This window comes from Acinonyx jubatus, chromosome A2 (genome assembly GCF_027475565.1).
Source record: "Acinonyx jubatus isolate Ajub_Pintada_27869175 chromosome A2, VMU_Ajub_asm_v1.0, whole genome shotgun sequence".
NCBI lineage: Eukaryota > Metazoa > Chordata > Mammalia > Carnivora > Felidae > Acinonyx > Acinonyx jubatus.
In genome coordinates this window covers 127,538,736-127,558,574 of record NC_069383.1, presented here as the reverse complement: position 1 = coordinate 127,558,574, position 19,839 = coordinate 127,538,736, and the positions used below count along the sequence as shown (strand labels likewise).

General features: G+C 43.0%; 1 protein-coding gene across 1 annotated transcript; it reads left to right on the top strand.

The window, feature by feature from the left end:
- The first annotated feature begins 15,707 nt into the window (after nucleotides 1-15,707).
- GPR27 (G protein-coupled receptor 27) lies at nucleotides 15,708-18,880 on the top strand. The gene has a single exon (XM_027042477.2). The coding sequence runs from the start codon at nucleotides 15,751-15,753 to the stop codon at nucleotides 17,515-17,517; it is 1,767 nt and encodes a 588-aa protein (XP_026898278.2). The 5' UTR covers nucleotides 15,708-15,750; the 3' UTR covers nucleotides 17,518-18,880.
- The last annotated feature ends 959 nt before the right edge of the window (nucleotides 18,881-19,839 follow it).

Below are 19,839 nucleotides of genomic sequence, written 5' to 3'. Positions count from 1 at the left end.
AAATCTTTTATCAAAGAAAGAATTCAAACACTTCTTTTACCAGGCAAGCTGGTAAGTACAAGTTGTCATGGAAACGGGATGTATTCAAATTATACGAGAAATGACGTTCTTCATCTAACTAGGTGTTCATCTCCTCTAAATGGGGAGAAATTGTTGTAGCTGAAATCCATTATATTTCTTTCAAATCTGCATTAAAAACAATCATTTCCTTTATTTTATATAGGAACACACAGACACAAAGCCTCACTGTCATAAAAGGAAGCATTAAAATTACTTGCAAAGGAGCTGGTGCGTAAATAAAAAGACATAAAATGAAAATGAATCCCATGATGTAAATCTACTGCCGAATAGTGAAGGGGTGGAAGAATGGAAATCAGATCATAGAACACACCCTTCACCTGCCATGGGACATGTTTTTCTTCGGTAGCATTAGTGACTATGTTTCATAGAATGATCTAGGCCAGAACGGTTCTGTGGGAGTCGGGGTGACTCACCACCGCTATTAGAGCAGGGCCCTTGTTTTCTACACATGTCTACGGAAGACACAGCAGAAAGGCGACATCGTGCTGAGCAGGTATTTCCTACTACTTAATTGGGCACTTATTCAGAAACGCATGACATGGGATGCCTGGGGGGCTCCGGTGCTGGAGTGTCCGACTCTTGATTTTGGCTCAGGTCATGATCTCACAGTTCATGGGATCAGCGTGGGGCTCTGTGCTGACAGCACGAAGCCTGGTTGGGATTCTCTCTCTTTCTCTTCCCTCTCCCGCTCACCTGCACATGTGTGCTATCTCTCTCACAATGAATGAAAAAAAAAAAAAAGGATACATGCAGAAAACTCTGGTGATGTCACATAAAAAGTACCGGTCCAATGTGGAAGGAGTTGGGGGGCAACCTGGGGGAAGGAGATCATTGGAACAGTGACAGATGTTAGCTAGACTTTGGGTGGTGATCACTTTGTACTTCAGACAGAGGTCAAATTACAATGTTGTATGCCTGCAACTTACGTGATTTATATGCCAATTTTATCTCAGTTAAAAAATGTTATAATTCTATTTTTAATAAAGCCAGTTTTGTTATAATAACTTTTGTCAACAAAAGCACCAGCCGGACAAGCTGGTATCCGAGAAATGCCAATGAGCAGAGGCAAAAAAAAAAAAAAAAAGCCCAAGAGAAGTCTGCTTTCTCTCTAGCCAAAGGACAAGAAAAGGAGCAGCCTACCAAGAAAGACAACTTTTAGACAATAAGTGCTGCACAGCAGCCAAACATCGCAGAACAATTATGACCTCACCCCCGACCCAAGCTGTCAAGGACAAGAGAGAGGCATAGGTATCAACCTTCACCAGGGAGAGAAGGTGAAATGAAGAAATGATGACAAGAACAAAGCAACCTCATGATCCAATGATATACTATCTACAAAAAACTCACTTCAAATACAAAATATGGGTAGGATGAAATGAAAAAGATGGAAAAAGATATGTCATGTAAACATTAATCTAAAAGGATTAAGTGTGGCTATATTAATATCAGATAAAGCAGACTTCAAAGCAAAGTTTACTAGAGATAAAGAAAGATATTACATAATGATGAACGAATCAACTCAGGAAGACATAATGAGCCCAAATACATGTGCACCAAACAAAAGAACCTCAAAATACAACAAAGCAAGCCCTGAAAGAGTGTAAAGGAGATAGGCAATTACAGTTCAGGACTTGAATACCCCACACTCAGCAACTGACAGAAATACTAGACAGAAAATCAGCAAGAAAGGTTGCATGTGGTTCCAGAAGAAATAAACAACAAAATTTAGCCATCAGCACGTAACTGACATATATTGCACTTTGGCAGAACATGCTTTTTTTTTTTTTTTTTTTTTTTTTTTTTTTTTTTTTTGTTAATGCTCCTGGAACACTCAGCAATATAGATTACATATTGATCATAAAAACTTAAGATACTGAAAAAAATTTTTTAATGTTTATATATCTTTGAGAGAGAGAGAGACAGAGCACAAGTGGGAGGGGGCAGAGAAAGGGAGAGAGAGAGGGAGAGACATAGAATCCAAATCAGGCTCTAGGCTCTGAGCTGTCAGCACAGAGCCAGATGTGGGGCTCAAACTCACGAACTGAAATCATGACCTGAGCTGCAGTCAGACGCCCAACAGACTGAGCCACCACCCAGGTGCACTGGAACTTAAGAAATTTAAAAGAAACCACTAATAGACAAGGGCAAATTTTCCAAACACATGAAAATTAAACAGTACACATTTAAATAACCCATCGGCTAAAGAGAAGTCTCAAAGAAAATTTGAATATAATAGAACTGAATAAAAATGAAAATACAACATGTATTTTCAGATGTAGCTAACACACTGCTGAGAGGGAATTTTACAGTGTGTAATGCTTACCTGAGAAAAGAAAAGCGTGGAATCAATAACACAAGTTCCTACATTAATAAACTAGAAAGAGAAGAGAAAATAAATCCAAGTCAAGAAGGAAGGGGAAACGTTAAAAATAAAAGCAGAAATCAATGAATTGAAAGCAGGGGGGAAATAGTGAAAATTAAAAAAAAACAAAAAAAGAAGAAATAAAGATGTTTTCAGACATCCAAAAGCTAGAAAGTACACACAGTATAAAAACCTTCAAGAAGAAGAGAAATGGGGGCGCCCGGGTGGCTTAGGGGGTTAAGCATCCGACTTCATCTCAGGTCGTGATCTCACTCTTTGTGGTTCGAGCCCCTAGTCCAGTTGGGCTCTGTGCTGACAGCTCAGACCCTGGAGCCACATTTAAAATCTCCTTAAAAGACAATGGGGGCGGTGCCTGGCTGGCTCAGTTGGTGGAGCAGGCAACTTTTGATCTCAGGGTAGTGAGTTCTAGCCCCACGTTGGGTAGAACAGAAATTACTTAAAAATAAAATCTTAAAAAAAAAAAAATACAGCGGTATGTTTACACAAAAATAATAACAAGGTAGTATGAGGTTTAAAACACACAAGAAGAAAAATATGTGACAACAAGAGCAGAAAGTTTGGGAAAATGAAAGTACAGTATTTGTAAGTTTGTAGACTATAGGTGAAGAGGCAAGTATCACCTGTAGACTGTGTGATAAATCGAAGATTACACTATAAATCCTAAGCACTGAAATAACAAAGCAAAAAATTATGGCTAATAATCCAACAAAGATATATAAAAAATAAATTCTAAAAAATTTTTAATTAATCCAAAAGTAGGTATAAAAATAGGGAAAAGGGAGCACCGAGCAAGTAAGACAAGTTACAAACAAATAGCAAGATGATAGATTCAAATTGTACCACATTAATATTCACCTTAAATATAAACAGTCTAAGTGCCCTAATTAAAAGTTAAGGATTGGGGGCGCCTGGGTGGCTCAGTTGGTTGAGCGTCCGACTTCGGCTCAGGTCCTGATCTCACAGCTTGTGAATTCGAGCCCCGCGTCGGGCTCTGTGCTGACAGCTGGAGCTGCAGCCTGGAGCCTGCTTCTGCTTCTGTGTCTCCCTCTCTCTCACCCTAACCCACTGGCATTCTGTCTCTGTCTCTCTCAAAAATAAACAAACGTGTAAAAAAAAAAGTTAGGGATTGTCAGACTGGGTAAGATGGCAAGAGCTAGAATAATGCTCCATACAAGAAATACACTTCAAATATAAAGACAGAGATAGGTGAAAACGAAAAGGACTGGAATTTTTTTTTCGGTGCGTAGTATACAAAAACTTTCAATTTAACAAATTTTTACTGAGCAGGTACTATGAACAAAGAATATATGAGAAAAACCATTAAGAAAACAAAATAATTGTAAGAATTCATTCAAAACCACATGCCTGAGGACATGCAAAAACCCAGGTTGCATACCCCTAAATCCCAGGCTTAGACTGTAAGCACAATTGAAAATAACCTTGGTCCTTTGCTGGATTTTATGAACATATCCTACCATAAAATAATTTTTAAAGTAACAAAATAGGAGCAGGAAAGGTACACTGTGCTATTTCTAATCAAAAGAAAGCTGGAGGGGCTATATTAATATCACGCTAAGTGACTTCTAAGGGCAAGGAAAATTATGGGGAATGAAGAAGGTCAATTAATAATATAAACGAGTCAATTCACCAAGAAGACATAACAATTCTAAACATTTTTGCTCCTGACAACACAGCTCTAAAATGCAAGAAGAAAAAACTGGTCCAGCACAAGGAGAAATACACGGATCCACACTTGTAGGCCAAGATTTTAACATCTCTCTCTCAATAACTGATAGAATAGGTAGACAGAAAATCAGTAAGAATATAAAATATTTTACATTGATTTGGATATAGAAATATTCAAACTGACCTGATTGTCATTCACAGAACATTCTATCCAACAACCACACAATGTACAGTCTTCTCACAGGCACATGGAATGTTTAGCAAGGCAAACCATACTCTGGGACATAAAACAACTCTCAATAAATTTAAATGAACTCAAGTTACAATGGATGTTCTCTGATATAATGGAATTAAACTAAAAATTAGTAACAGCACTATCTCTGGGAATCCCCTCAAATTTGTAAACTAAATAAAACACTTCTACATAACCCATTGTTTAAAAAAGAAGAAAAGAAATTAGAAGTACTTAGAAATGAGTGGATATGAAAACACACATATCATATTTATGGGATACTACTAAAGCAGTAAATTTATAAGAGAATTTATAATACAAATTTAGGGAAAATTTTATTAATTTTTTAAATGTTTATTTATTTTTGAGACAGAGAGAGAGAGAGAGAGGAGGGAAGGGGCAGAGAGAGAGGGAGACACAAAATCTGAAGCAGGCTCCAGGCTCTGAGCTGTCAGCACAGAGCCCCAGGAGGGGCTCAAACTCACAAACCCTGTGAGATCATGACCTGAGGTGAAGTTGGAAGCTTAAATGACTGAGCCACCCAGATGACCCTAGGAAAAATTTTGTAATACAAATGCTTGAATAATGGTCTCAAACCAATGAACTTGATGACTGAAATCATGTTAAGAAAACTAGAAATGAAGAGCAAAATGGACCCAAGAAAAGAAATAATAAAGATCAGAGTAGAAGCCAATGAAATAGAAAGCAGAGAAATCAATGAAACAAAAATATAGTTCTTTGAGATTAAAAAAAAAAAAAAGATAAACCTTTAGCCAGACTGTTCAGGAAAAAAAAAAATGAGAAGAAACAAATTGGCAAAATCAGGAAAGAGATAGGTGATAACAAATCTATATCTATCTATAAAGTCTAAATCGATCTGTAAAGTCTATAGATGACAAAGGAATTCTAAGGATAATGAGGGAAGGTTATTAACAACTTTATGACAATGAACTGATAACACTGATGAGCTGGACAAATAACTTGAAAGACACTAACTACTGAAGTTTACTCAAGAAACAGATAACTCGAATAGCCATATATTACCACAAGGAATTGAGTATGTCCTTAAAAACCTTCCCACAAAGGAAACATGTGCAAATGGTTTCTCTACCAAACACTTAAGGAAAAATAATACCAAGCACAATTCAAAAAAATTTCAAAGGAGGGATACTTCTCAACTCATTCTATTAAGTCAGCGTCACCCTGAAAACAAACAGACAAAACCAGTACCAGAAGAAAAGTATCAATAACTTTCATGAAAATAGATAGAAAAATTCCAAACAAAATTTTACCAAGTAGAATATAAGAATAAGAAAATATAAAAAGGATAGTACATCTGGACCAAATGGGATTTCTCTCAGGAATACAGGTCGGTTTAACATTCGAAAGTCAATCAATACAATTCATCATTTAACAAACTATCCTAGTAAATCCATGTGTTCATCTCAAAAACGGCAGAAAAAAACATTTGTCAAAAAACAACAATCATTTTCTATTAAAAACAAATCTCAGCAAAGTAGGGATAGAAGGGAACCTCATCTACAGGCATCTCTAAAAATCTATAGCTAATATCAAACTTACTGGTAAAAATCTGAATGCCTTCCCTCTGATATGAGGAAACAGACCAATAAAATTTGTTCTCATCACTTCTATTGAACATTGTACTGGAGGTTCCAACCAGTACAACAAGGCAAGAAAAAGAAGTAACAAGCATCTAGATTGGAAAAGAAAAGGTTAAAATGTCTTTATTCACAGATAACACAACCATCAATGTAAAAAACCTCATGGAATTTGCCCCAAAAAACTACTGAAGTGCACTTAGCAAAATTTCAGGACACAAGATAAATATGCAAAAATAAATTATGTATTTACATACTGGCAGTGAACAATTAGAAACTGAAATTGTTTAAAATGCCATTTGTAACAGTATCATAAATATGAAATGCGTATGGAAAAATCTGACAAAAGATGTAAATAACTGTATGCTAACGACAGAAAACTACTGAGAGAAATTAAAGACCCAAATAAATGAAGAGATATGTCTTTTTCATGTACAGGAAGATGTAGTATTGTTAAAGTGTCAATTATCCCCTAACTGATGTACATACAATCCCAATTAAATCCCAACAGGCCTTTTTGTAGAATTCGACAACTTGATTCTAAGATCCATATGTGAATGCTAATGACTTAGAACAGTCAGAACAATTTGAAAAAGAAGAACAAATCTGGAGAAATAACACTCCATGATTTTTTTTTTTTTAACATTTATTTATTTTTGAGACAGAGAGAGACAGAGCATGAACGGGGGCGGGGCAGAGAGAGAGGGAGACACAGAATGGGAAGCAGGCTCCAGGCTCTGAGCCATCAGCCCAGAGCCGACGCGGGGCTTGAACTCATGGACCGCGAGATTGTGGCGAGATCGTGACTTGAGCTGAAGTTGGACGCTTAACCGACTAAGCCACCCAGGCGCCCCAACACTCCATGATTTTAAAGCTCGTTAAAAAGTCACAATAATCAATAAAGTGCGGCACTGGCATCGAGAGATATGGATAAACCACAGAGAATGGAGGGTCCAGAAATGGACATGCACGTATATGAACAACTGATTTCTTTGACAAAGACGCAAAAGCAACTGTGTGAAAAGTAAGTTTTCCAACAAAGAGGGCTGGAAGAAGTGGATATCCACATGCAAAAAATAACTTCAAGCCATATCTCATACCATTTACAAGAATTAGCTTCATATGGAACATACAACTAAATGTAATATTTCAAAAAATAAAACTTCTCGAAGAAACCACAGGAGAAAATCTTTGTGACTCTGTTACCAGCAATGACTGCTCAGATAAGGGCACTAAAAGCACAATGTGTAAAATAATCCAAATTGATACACAGAACTTGGTGAAAATGAAAATCTTCTGCTTATCAAAAGACACTACTGAAAGAATAAAAAAACAAGCCACGGACCAAGAAAAAATATTTGGGAATCATATACCTGAAAAAGAATGTGTTTCTGGAATACATAAAGAACTCTCAAAAGTCATTAATCATAAGTGACTCGATCAAAAAATACAGATAAAGATTTGAAAGGACTTATCAAAAAAGAAGATATGTCGATGGCAGATCAGCACATGAAAAGATGCTCAACGTCATTAGTCATTATTTCCAACCTGGCAAAATTCTATTCCCAGCCAAACTACGGAAGGTTGAAGGTAAAAGAAAGGCACTTTTAGATGTGTAAAATCTTAAAACGGTTACCTCCAAATCACCTTTCTCAGGAAGTTACTGATGTTCATTCATACAACCACCTAAAAACGAAATGAAAGCACAAGACAAGAAAGAGAAAGAGGTGGGCTGCAGGAAATGAGAGATTTGACATGGCAGGGGAGTGAAGAGGCCAGCATGATTTTGATGGGAAGATCCAGGGCAACAGCGGTGCAGGGAGCCGTCCAGACCAGACAGAAGGTAAGAAACGTTCCAAGAGAAAGGTCTCCAAGGATGAAAACACTACCAATCAATCAGATGAGGAGTTTGGTTCTGTTGGGTGAAAGTGCAAGATCTGTCAGAAAGTCTCAGGTCAAAGTGGCACATATCACTTTAAGGGGGCAGGACGGGGGTGGGGGTGTGTGTGGAGACAATTAGTAGCTCTAAGGAAAACAAGAAAGTGGTAGTACAATTGACAACATATAGTTATGTGATTCAGCTGTGAATTGTCCTACATCGCATGGAATTTCAGGACTCTACACCTCACTAATGCTAAGCAGACTTGAACCTGTACTCATTAAGTGGGCTCTATGCACGTCAGAAAGTAAAGGGATGGTGGTTATGAGAAATGGAGACACTTACCATAACGTCAAATGAGAAATGTGCCAAAGTCACACCTTCTGTGCGACTTGTTTCACCATCAAAACCTGTCTGTCTTGTCTCTAAGGTCAGCCTGGATCTTAATTTTGCAGTTGCTCCTCCCCAGACAAGGCTAATAATTCTGGCCAATGAAAAGAATCTCCACCTCATCTAAATCAAGACCCAATGCAAAGCCTGGTGGTCAGGGGGGAGAGAAAGAATTTGGGCGCGAGTGCGATGTGTACGTGCACAGAGGGTGCGTATTTGATAACAGTCACTTTCATTTTTCATTGTAAGAAGGTCGATGCTTTCATTATAAGAAATAGGTGAGACAGCAAGTCAAGAAATAGGCACATGTCTAGAATGTGTCCGGTGTGCCTCAGTTCCAGTTCCATAGCTCAGAGCATTGTATAAGGAAGTGCCCCACAAATCTGTTATCTTAGCAACTAGTCTCTGTAATTCTCTCGTCTAGAAAATGACAATAATCAATGTACAATCTGACTCGCGAAGAAATAGGAGACAGATAGGGGAGAGGATTATAGAAGCAGCAGCTTTGAAACTTGCTATTCATACCCTTAGTCCATACACAGGAGAAGAGCATTCAGGAAACAGGGTTGACCCTACAATCTTCTGCATTCACAGTAGCACCCTTGTCCTGGGGGCCGCATTCCATCTTTGAAAAGCAAAATTTAGGGTCACATCATAACTTAACCACTAGAGGGAGTTTAAATAGCTATTAAATATAATGGGGAAAAGACGGGTCACATAAAAGGCAGCTTTTTTTTTTTTTTCATTTGGAGCCATGGCTATAACTCTTAGGAAAAAATTATGACAGAAATATAAATAAACAAACAAACAAACAAGAGTTTAAATGGTGATAACATGTTAGCGTAGATTTTTATTTCTTTTCAATATTGGAAGTGTTCAGGGCGCCTGGGTGGCTTGGTCGGTTAAGCGTCAGACTTCGGCTCAGGTCATGATCTCACGGTCCGTGAGTTTGAGCCCCGCGTCGGGCTCTGTGCTGACAGCTCAGAGCCTGGAGCCTGTTTCAGATTCTGTGTCTCCCTCTCTCTCTGCCCCTCCCCTGCTCATGCTCTGTCTCTCTCTGTCTCAAAAATAAATAAACGTTAAAAAAAAATATTGGAAGTGTTCATCTTCAGGTGATTAAAATACTGCCTTCAGCGTAATGGTTTTTTTCAACTGTGTCTCAGGTGTTACAACCCCCAGTTTAATATTTACATGATATTGATAGGTTTTCCTTCAATTATGTATTCATCAATGCAGCCCTGACTGTAACAGGAATTGTTTCACAGTTCTGTATTTCCTTAGGACATTCACAGGGTGGTGCGACTAGCGACTAGCGTGCCAGAGCTGATTTTCAGAACATTTGCAGCATCCTCTAAACAAACCCAGGACCCCATTAACAGCCATTCCCCAATCTCTTCTACCCTCAGGCCCTGACGACCTTCAATCTACTTTCTGTCTACATGGATTTGCCTATGTGGCACTTCATACCCACAGACTTGTATGATATGTAGTCTTTTGTATTTGGGTTCTTCCACGCGGCTTAATGTTTTCAAGGTTCATCCACACTGCAGCAGGAGTCAGCACCTCATGCCTTTCTCTGAGTGAATATTCCATTATGTGGACATGCCACATTTTGGTTATCCATTCATCCACCGAAGGGCATTTGAATTGCTTCCTCCTTTTGGCTATTCTGAAAAAAGCTTCTATAAACAGTTGTGCACAAATTTTTATGTGGACATTCTTTCATTTCTCTTCAGTATATATCTAGGAGTCTAGCTGGTTGATGTGGTCATTCTACATTTAACTTTTTAAGAAACGGCCAAACTGTTTTCCAAAGCACCTACACCATTTTACATTCCCACCTGCATTGTACGAGGGTTCCAATTTCACCACATCATCACCAACATTTGTTACGGTCTATCTTGTTGGTAACAACCATCCTAGTTGGTGGGAAGTGGTAGCTCACTATGGCATTTTCCTAATGATTAATGATGTTAAGCATTTTTCCTTGACTTTATTGGCCATTTGTATGCCTTTTTGGGGAAATGCCTATCCTACTCCTTTCTTAAAAATTTCATTTATTTATTTTGAGAAAGAGAGAGAGAGAGAGAGAGAGTGAGTGAAGGAGCAGGGAGGGGGCAGAGAGAGAGGGAGAGAGAGGATCCCAAGCAGGCTCCGCACTGTCAGCACAGAGCCGGGCACGGGAATGGAACCCATGAACTATGAGATCATGACCTGAGCCAAAATCAGAGTCAGATGTTAACCTTAGCCACCCAGGCACCCTGCCTATCCAAGTCATTGGACCATTTTTTTATAATTGGATTGTCTTTTTACTGTTGAGTTATAAGAGTTCTTTATATATCCTGTACACAGGATATGTATATAAATAACCTGAAAATTTGTCTCCCATTTTGTGGGTTCTCTTTTCACTTTCTTGAAGGTGTTCTTTGAAGCACAAACTTTTAAAAATGTTTTAGAAATCCAATTTATCTATTTTTTCTTTTTTTAATTATCTTTTTTGGTGGTATATCAAAGAAATTACTGCCTAATCTAAAGTCATGAATACTTATTCCTGTGTTTTCTTCTAAGAGTTTTATAATTTTAGCTCTTACTTCTAGGAGTATGATCCATTTTGGGTTTCATTTTGTATATGGTGTGAGGCAGGGGTCCAACTTCATTCTTTTGCATGTGCAGAACAGCAACCATTAAAAGTGTTTTCAATACAGTGTTACAATACGCATGCATATACACGATATTCAGTCATTCATTCAACAAATACACACAGCAAGAACAATATTGTGAGATACGAACTGACAACTTTTCTTCCTCTGTTTTCCCCATTCCTTCCCAACATTCAAGCACAAAGCAGGAGGCTTCCTTGCTTAGGAGAGGTTTATGTCACGGTAGCTTCTGGGGGCTTTTATTTTCCTAAACACCTAAATTGTGGAACCAGAGAATTAGAGGAATGGACTCAATTCCAGAAAATCAAGGAAGAACTGCGTTCTCCCTCTGCCAGAGTAGATAGGGAGCCTCCAGAGATGAAGCAGAATGGAGGAGAAGGGGGAACTAACAGGGGATCTGTACTTGGTTCCCAGACATACCCGTGTGGATGCGTCTATATCATATGCATCTCAGCTCGGATTCTCAACCCTCAGTGTGGCATGAGGCAGCTAAGATCACTAAACCACAACAGTTTACAAGGACAGGAACAAAATGGCAACAACTGAGCAAACATCATATGAAATACCTCACATATGCATACACACACTATTCTTAGTGCAGTGCTGCATACTGTGCAATCTGGGTGTTACCCTGGAGCTATGTCACATCTTGAAGAAGCAAGGGGCCATGATGAAACCCAAGAAATATTTATAAGGTCGTAATCTCTTTCTCCACCAGCAAGGCAAAATGGTAACTCAGAGTCAGAAATCCTGTTTCTAGGAAGCAGTTATATTTCTTTCGCCTTTGATCTTATATGTGTGACATCACACACATTTATTGAGAACCCACTATATATAGGGCATCCTGCTAGTCTAAGCTGCGGTAGAAAATACAGAAGTCAATCAAGTCATGGTTAGCCAAGGCATTTATAGTCTGGTAAGAGCAAACAAGAGTTACTGTAATTAACACTTATTACGCACCACCGGTGTGCACACCAGGTGCTACCCTCTTTGTAAATGGATCACATTTAACGGTATCTTCCTCACAACAAGCCTTTGAAGCTCAGAGTTTTAAAGAAGGCAAGGGACTTGGCTAAGCATGCACACTAGTAATCTGTGGGACTTGGATATGAACCGCGGTACATCTAACTAACTCCCAGTCTACTTTCATTCCTGCAGTTATGACTCTCTCCCACGAGAGATTAATATGAATGCTATCCTTTAATAATCAAACATTCATTGGATGTAGACTCTGGCTCATGTTTTCTAAGAGTTAGGATAGGGGTTAAGTCAAGCAAACCTTCTCTAACTTGGTGTTCAACGCACCCATTGGCAGATGACTAGCCAAGGTCAGATGAAGGCCTGAGGCTGGACAAGAGTCATCAGCCAAATTCATTCCCATGACCATTGGACCCATGGCTTTGACTGTATCTGTCATCAGCCAGTTCCTCCAAACAGTCTAGATTCCCATTACCACTCACATTGTCTACATGTGCAGCAAAGAAGTGACATCATTGATTTGGCGGTGAAATCCCAACTTTTCTATCTAAAGCAAACAGAATTTTGGAAGGAAGAGTTTGGTTATAAGCAAAAGGCACAGAAAAATCTCATAGAGCTGTTTTGCTTTGAGATGCAGGAACTGAAGTCCATCCCTAAGAAACTATGTTAAAGTCTTCTCGGATGCTTCCTAGAAACAATAAAAGGAAAATAAGTTGATTCTGGCAATAAAATGTTAATAGCTTTTCCTTAAGTATTAATCTACTGAACAAATGTTGAGAATGAAAGCAGCAGTCATATAAACGCTGAGATTTATATATTTTCTTTGCTGCTTCTGCTATTTGATCCTGGGCAAATGACTAAACCAAATCTCAAACCCCAAAGAAAAGTATATTGAACCATACAAAAAAGTAGGAAACACAGAGAAATCTAAATGATAAAAGACGAATATCTCTTCCTTTGTGTCCTTTTCTGGAAAAAACTCTCCCCATTTGGGGTTATAGAACCATTTAACTTTCATTTTCTCATATACAAACTGGATTTCATCACTGAAGACCCTCAGAATTCAGTTGGTCCACCGTCCCATTTTGTAAATGGGAACATGTGAGATTCCATGAGGTGAAGTGACTTATCCAATGTCGTGTGTACATTAGGGCAAATAAGGTTATTATTTCAACTAAGTGGGAACGGTGTTGACCTAGGAATGAAAAGATCTGGATTCTCCTTTCCACGCAGCCATTAATGAGACTTTCTGTATCAAATAAAAGTATTAGATTAGGTGGTTTTGAAAATTCCTTCCCTCCCTGAAGGTGCCATAATTCTGTGAATGTGAACATCAATTGTTCTTGATTGTTTTTCTTTCTAGAAACTCAATAAGTTTCTTTGCAGTTACGATAAAGAGGCAACATATACAAAGTTGTGAGTTCAGGCTCTGACCCCAATCCCAGCCCTCACATGTCCGTGTAGGGAAAGCCTGAACAAATTAACCTGTCTGCCTCATCTGCAAAATGAAGCCTGTCACAGTATCTTCTACATATGGTCCCCATAATGATTAAATGCAGTAACACATGTCAGGTATTCAGCACAGTGCATGGCACATAGTAACAACTCAGTAAACAGAGGTCGCCATAATACCACCATAAAGGAACTAGATATGACGTCTTCGTGTGAGTTCTAAGAAAGGCACCCCTTCCTCAGGGCAGAAGCACCCCAAGTACTAAGGTCCACATCAAGACAGGATCTCATTCTCTATGGCTATGTGCCTGGCTTTAAAAACAAAACAACAGGGGCGCCCGGACGGCTCAGTTGGTTAAGCCTCAGAATGATCGCCACTCAGGTCACAATCTCACAGGTGTGAGACTGGACTCTTCGCTAAGCAGGAAATCTGGTTTCCAAGCAGGAAATCTGCTTGGTATTCTATCTCTCTCTCTCTCTCTCTCTCTGCCCCTCCCTGGCTCCTGCATGCCTGCCTGCTCTCAATCAATCAATCAACCAATCAATCAATCGACGTTTAAAAACACACACCCAAAACAACAACAACAAAACCAATTTCCCAAACTCCCTTCCTGCTGGCGGTAGGCAGCCAACACTGTGTTGGTGTTTGCTGTAACAAAGGACTTCTGAAATGCTCTTCAGACAGGGCCTACTTGGATGGCAGGAACACTTTCCAACTGCCCTTTCCCTTTTTTTTTTTTTTCCAGCCTGGAATGCAGAAGCAATGGCTGGAGAGTCAGCACCTTACTGATCATACGGGAAGGACTAAAAGACTTTCAGAAATTCAGTCCTTGAGCCAATAATCGAACGCCAGCAACCATTGACTTCTGGACTTCTTGTTCAGAAACTCATGTCCATATTTAAGCTACCCTTATCAAAACACACTTCCTAACCAAAATATCCTCCGAAATCTATTTTTCTCTGCTGTCAACAGATATTTGCAGACTTCCTGGTCAGCTGCCTACTTGCTCCTGGCCACTTAGGGGTCCTAAGTCTTTGGCCATCACTTAGATTTTCGCAAAAGGTCCAAGCTGTCCTTGAGGTCCTTTCTACTCAGTGTGGTGTGTGGACCAGGAACACAGCATCACCTAGCAACGTGTTGGACACGCAGAATCTTTGGTTCCATCCCAGACCTACTGAGTCATAATCTGCATTTTAACAGCATCCCAGGGATATCTGTGTACATTAAAGTCTGAGGCTCCGGACTAGACTTTCAGGGTCTATTCTGTCCTTCCTCTTAATTAAGCACTACTGCCAAAAGAATCTTCCTGAAGCACACAGTTCTAACAATGTCACTCTCCTCGGAAAACTTCAGGGCACCTCACTGCTTACATATGAAATGTTTGACTCCTTAGCCTGACACTCAAGGCTTTCTATGATCTTATGTCTTCCTGGAAATGTCCATCAAAGTGCCTGCCATGTCCATAGTAGGTGGGCAATAAATAATGTTCTGCATAAAAGAAAAGAAAAGTGAGTGTACCTGAGAAACAACATATTTCTCAATTCTGGCTGTACTACGCTAGGCATTTGGGATAGACTAGTACAAAAAACAGACATGGTCCCTTGCCTTCATGGAGCTTAGAGACTGGCTGGAAGGATAGAATTTTAAAACACGAATAAAACTATGCAATGATAAATGATAAGCGCTAGATAAAAAAAATAAAATAAAATAAAATAAAATAAAATAAAATAAAATAAAATAAATGATCAGGCAGTGATACAGAGTAAGGTGGCCTGGTCAGAAGGATGGCCCCAAAGAGTGCGGTGGGGTGGGGGGCAGCCTGCTGGACCAGGCTGGGGAACGGCGCGAGCAAAGCCTTGAGAGAATTTCAGGATCGGAAGATCGGCTGCCCTTCCAGGCTCACCCAGAAAACAGACTCCCTGGGGGCTATGGGGTGCACCTTCCAGGTCACTTAAGAGAAAACGCTGAATTTCTTTTCCCTCACATATGTCTTCACTGGGACCACGGGTTAGGCCGAGAGCAGGGCTCGCTGCAGAGTCGCGGGGAGTCCAGCCCTGGAAATTAGACCTAGAGATACTCGAATCCGCCACTTACTGGCTCGCAACTCCCTTGAGCCCTAAGCTTCTGCTCCCTCAGGTACTAAGTAAGGTTAAGAAAAGAAGCAACTTTGCAGTCACTGTGAACGTCAGGTTGATAACGCTTGAAAAGCTGCCCAGAACACTGCCACCCACATCGGTGCTCACCTGAACGTCGGCGGCTACATGATTACGACGGTGACGATCACTACTGTTAATCATTAGCTAGTGGGCAGAAGGCTCTACCCACAGATTCCTGCCCGCCCCCCCTCCCCCCAGGCCTCCCGACCCTGCCATCCCTAGCCACCTCCCCCATGCGCACGGCCACCGTGACCCCAGCGCGGGAGCCAGACGCCGCCGCCGGACCCCCGTTACCTGGGGCCAAACGCGACTTGTCGCCACCTTGCGTCCTGGGCCCTGCCTCCCTCCCGGCCGCCTCCCGGCCCCGCGGCTGCCCGCGGCTGCGCCCCCCAGCCCAGCCCGGCCCGGGCGGCGCGGGCTGCCTCGGCGGGGCTGGCGGCGGCGGCCACGCTGCGCGCTCCGGCGGAGGGGAGGGGGCTCCGCGGCGGCGGCGGCGGCGGCGGCGGCGGCAGCGGCGGCGGCGGGCCCGGCGGGGGGCAGAGCCAAGAGGCGCGGCGGCGGCGGAGGAGGAGAAGGAGGAGGATGCGGGGGGCTGCGGGCGGCGGCACGGCCCTGTCCGCAGTGAAGCCCGCGGCGCCCAAGGTGCAGGGAGTGGCCGTCGCCTCCTGCGCGCATCATTCCTGAGATGGCGGCGGCGCGGCGGCGGCTCGGAGAGCCCGGGAGGGGCCAGCCGGCCGCGGGCTGAGCCCCGCCGGCCGGGGAGCTCGCCCCGGGGCCCGCGCGGCGGCGGAGCCCGGGCCGGGCGGGCCTGGGGAGCGGCGAGGCCGGGAGCGGCCCCGGAGCGGAGCGCACGGCCTGGGGAGGCCGCGATGGCGAACGCTAGCGAGCCGGGCGGCGGCGGCGGCGGTGAGGCGGCCGCCCTGGGCCTCAAGCTGGCCACGCTGAGCCTGCTGCTGTGCGTGAGCCTGGCGGGCAACGTGCTGTTCGCGCTGCTCATCGTGCGGGAGCGCAGCCTGCACCGCGCCCCGTACTACCTGCTGCTCGACCTGTGCCTGGCCGACGGGCTGCGCGCGCTCGCCTGCCTCCCGGCCGTCATGCTGGCGGCGCGGCGTGCGGCGGCCGCGGCGGGGGCGCCGCCGGGCGCGCTGGGCTGCAAGCTGCTCGCCTTCCTGGCCGCGCTCTTCTGCTTCCACGCCGCCTTCCTGCTGCTCGGCGTGGGCGTCACCCGCTACCTGGCCATCGCGCACCACCGCTTCTACGCCGAGCGCCTGGCCGGCTGGCCGTGCGCCGCCATGCTGGTGTGCGCCGCCTGGGCGCTGGCGCTGGCCGCGGCCTTCCCGCCGGTGCTGGACGGCGGCGGCGGCGACGACGAGGACGCGCCGTGCGCCCTGGAGCAGCGGCCCGACGGTGCCCCGGGCGCGCTCGGCTTCCTGCTGCTGCTGGCCGTGGTCGTGGGCGCCACGCACCTCGTCTACCTCCGCCTGCTCTTCTTCATCCACGACCGCCGCAAGATGCGGCCCGCGCGCCTCGTGCCCGCCGTCAGCCACGACTGGACCTTCCACGGCCCCGGCGCCACCGGCCAGGCGGCCGCCAACTGGACGGCGGGCTTCGGCCGCGGGCCCACGCCGCCCGCGCTCGTGGGCATCCGGCCGGCGGGGCCCGGCCGCGGCGCGCGCCGCCTCCTCGTGCTCGAGGAGTTCAAGACGGAGAAGAGGCTGTGCAAGATGTTCTACGCCGTCACGCTGCTCTTCCTGCTCCTCTGGGGGCCCTACGTCGTGGCCAGTTACCTGCGGGTCTTGGTGCGGCCCGGCGCCGTCCCCCAGGCTTACCTGACGGCCTCCGTGTGGCTCACCTTCGCCCAGGCCGGCATCAACCCTGTCGTGTGCTTCCTCTTCAACAGGGAGCTGAGGGACTGCTTCAGGGCCCAGTTCCCCTGCTGCCAGAGCCCCCAGACCACCCAGGCCACCCTCCCCTGCGATTTGAAAGGCATCGGCTTGTGAGGGGCTCTCCTGCCTCGTACGCCCCACCCGGCCTTTCCCTTTGGCTCGGACAGTGACGTCGTTTCTCTCTCTTATGCCCCCTTATTAATTTTCTAAGCTGCCTTCAAAATGACTCTCAAAGTGGTTAAGCACTTGGATTGTACAGACTACTTTTTTTTTGGTGGGGGGGGGGGAGGGAGGGATGGGTTTCGATGTTCCAGCCCCGCCTCCAGCTCCGTGCATTTGTCCTACTAAGTATATTTTCATCCTGAACAATAGGCCTTGGAGTCTTTGTACTGGTACTGACGTCTTTTATTCCATGTGTTCCTTTTTTTTTTTTTTTTTTTTTTAAATAAAGCCTACACTAATTTTCTTCATGCAACGTTTCCTAAAGACTTTGGCCAGTTTTCTACAGAAGCTATTTTTGACAACCTCAAGTGGCATTACATTTCGCAGTGAAGTAGAGGAACCTAGGGGACTTCACAAGTTTGATTTCTTGAGGGTCTTCTGTGGGAAGCAGGAGAAAGGGGGGAGGGGAAATTGTCGTCAGTTCCCCCTTGAGTTGCCGGCCGTGGGGTCAGTTGTGCTGCTCCGGTTCTTTGAAAGCTTTGAAAACTTTGTTCAGTATCGGTAATGAATTTGAAGAGCAGAAATGGGAGCGTGAAGTAGCGAGGCAGTGTTTTTTCAGCAGTGACAAGTGACAAGATTTGTTTCCTACCTTACTTTTTACTACTAGAAAAATACACATCAGCGGCAACAACTGCTCTCTGTATTATACCAATCTTGAGTGGAAGCATTTCTGTAAAATTGTAACTTTTAAAAAGAGTAAAAGTGTTTTGGTCAGTGATGGTGTGGAGAAAAAAAAAACAAACCAGTATTGCATGTTTTTGTACTGATTGTGGTTCACGGATTGGGAAGGCTCTGGGAAGCAGAGTCAGAACTAAGTCGGAATTGCTTAGGTATTTTTTGCCAATAAAAATGAAAATACGTTTATGGAAACAGCTTGTGCTTTGAGACGCCCAGTTTTATTCTGTCTTATGAAACTAATTTCCACTTTGAAAACTGTTCTCCTTTTGTTCATGGTATCAATGAATGGAATATAATGATAACTCTACTTCTACAAGACAAAGCATTTCCTTAAAATGTTTGCTAGGTTAAGCTGTGCTGTTCATCTGATGGATATTTTAAATTAATAATGACAACCATACTTTTAAATATTTGGTAGACACACTGTAATCATAAACGGAAAGCCTAAATTCTGCAAGTACTGTATAATATTTTTTGCTTATAATGCTACATTTTTATTAATGTACCTTCCGTTTTGAGGATTTATATCTGTATTTCTCTTTGCATTATACAAATATACCAGTATTTTCATTCTGGAGTGGTTTCTTGTTGCTGTTGTTTGAGACTGTGACTGGTACTGATACACTTCTAAATACGGTATTCGTTCCATTATCCTGTGAGTGAATGGCTCTTGAGTTGACCATCAGAATATCTAAGGCATTTGGAGTCTAGCTAAGATACAAGATAAAAAGATGCACATCTTTTCTTTAAAGGAACGCAGTAGTATGTATTGCTTTAAAACTTTTTTTAATAAACATACGGAAGACGAGTGTGAGCAAAGCGATCATTTTGATAAAAACAATAAATATGAGCACAGTAAATATGTTGAAATTTATTGTAGTTCATATTGTATAATATGAACTATTAAGTATTCAGTGCAAGAGGGATAAGTCATAATGAGGGTGTGGCCAATTTATCTCTGATAAACGGTCAGCAGTATTCTTTTTTGTCCGCAGAAGACAGTCTGAAGATGGTCTCATAGTTGGAAAATACAAGTAACAATTACCTTCTTCCTCCCCAGGTCGTGAGACCAGGTAGATGTTAATTATCCGACAGCCACTTGCCAGAAATCTCAGCTAACCCAAAGACAGACAGGCCCAGGCTCTTCATTTAACCCTCCTCCGCCTCCCAGGGATCCAAGTTCAAAACAACAGAAGTCACTAAGCGCATGTGATTTGTAGACTATTTAGCACCTGGCATGGAGCACGGCTCAAACCATTGGACCCCTGAACATCTTCAGCCTTAGGCAGCAACCTGACTGTTGAGACAACCCGTTCAGACTGCTCTCTATATATGGATTTGAGTTCGTGGTTGTTTTTTAACAGGGAAATCCATAAACCCGTGACTCTCAAATTTTAATATACATAAGAATTACCTGAAGTGCTTGCATGGTCCAGAGATTATTAGGAGGGGTTGAGGTTGGATCCAAGAAAGAACATCTTTAAGAAGCACACCGGTTGGCTGGAGATATACCAACAGGCCTTTGTTCAAAGATTT

What these genes read in the sequence shown, in the direction of transcription:
- GPR27 (XM_027042477.2), top strand. Translation starts at nt 15,751, where the DNA reads ATGCGCACGGCCACCGTGACCCCAGCGCGGGAGCCAGACGCCGCCGCC.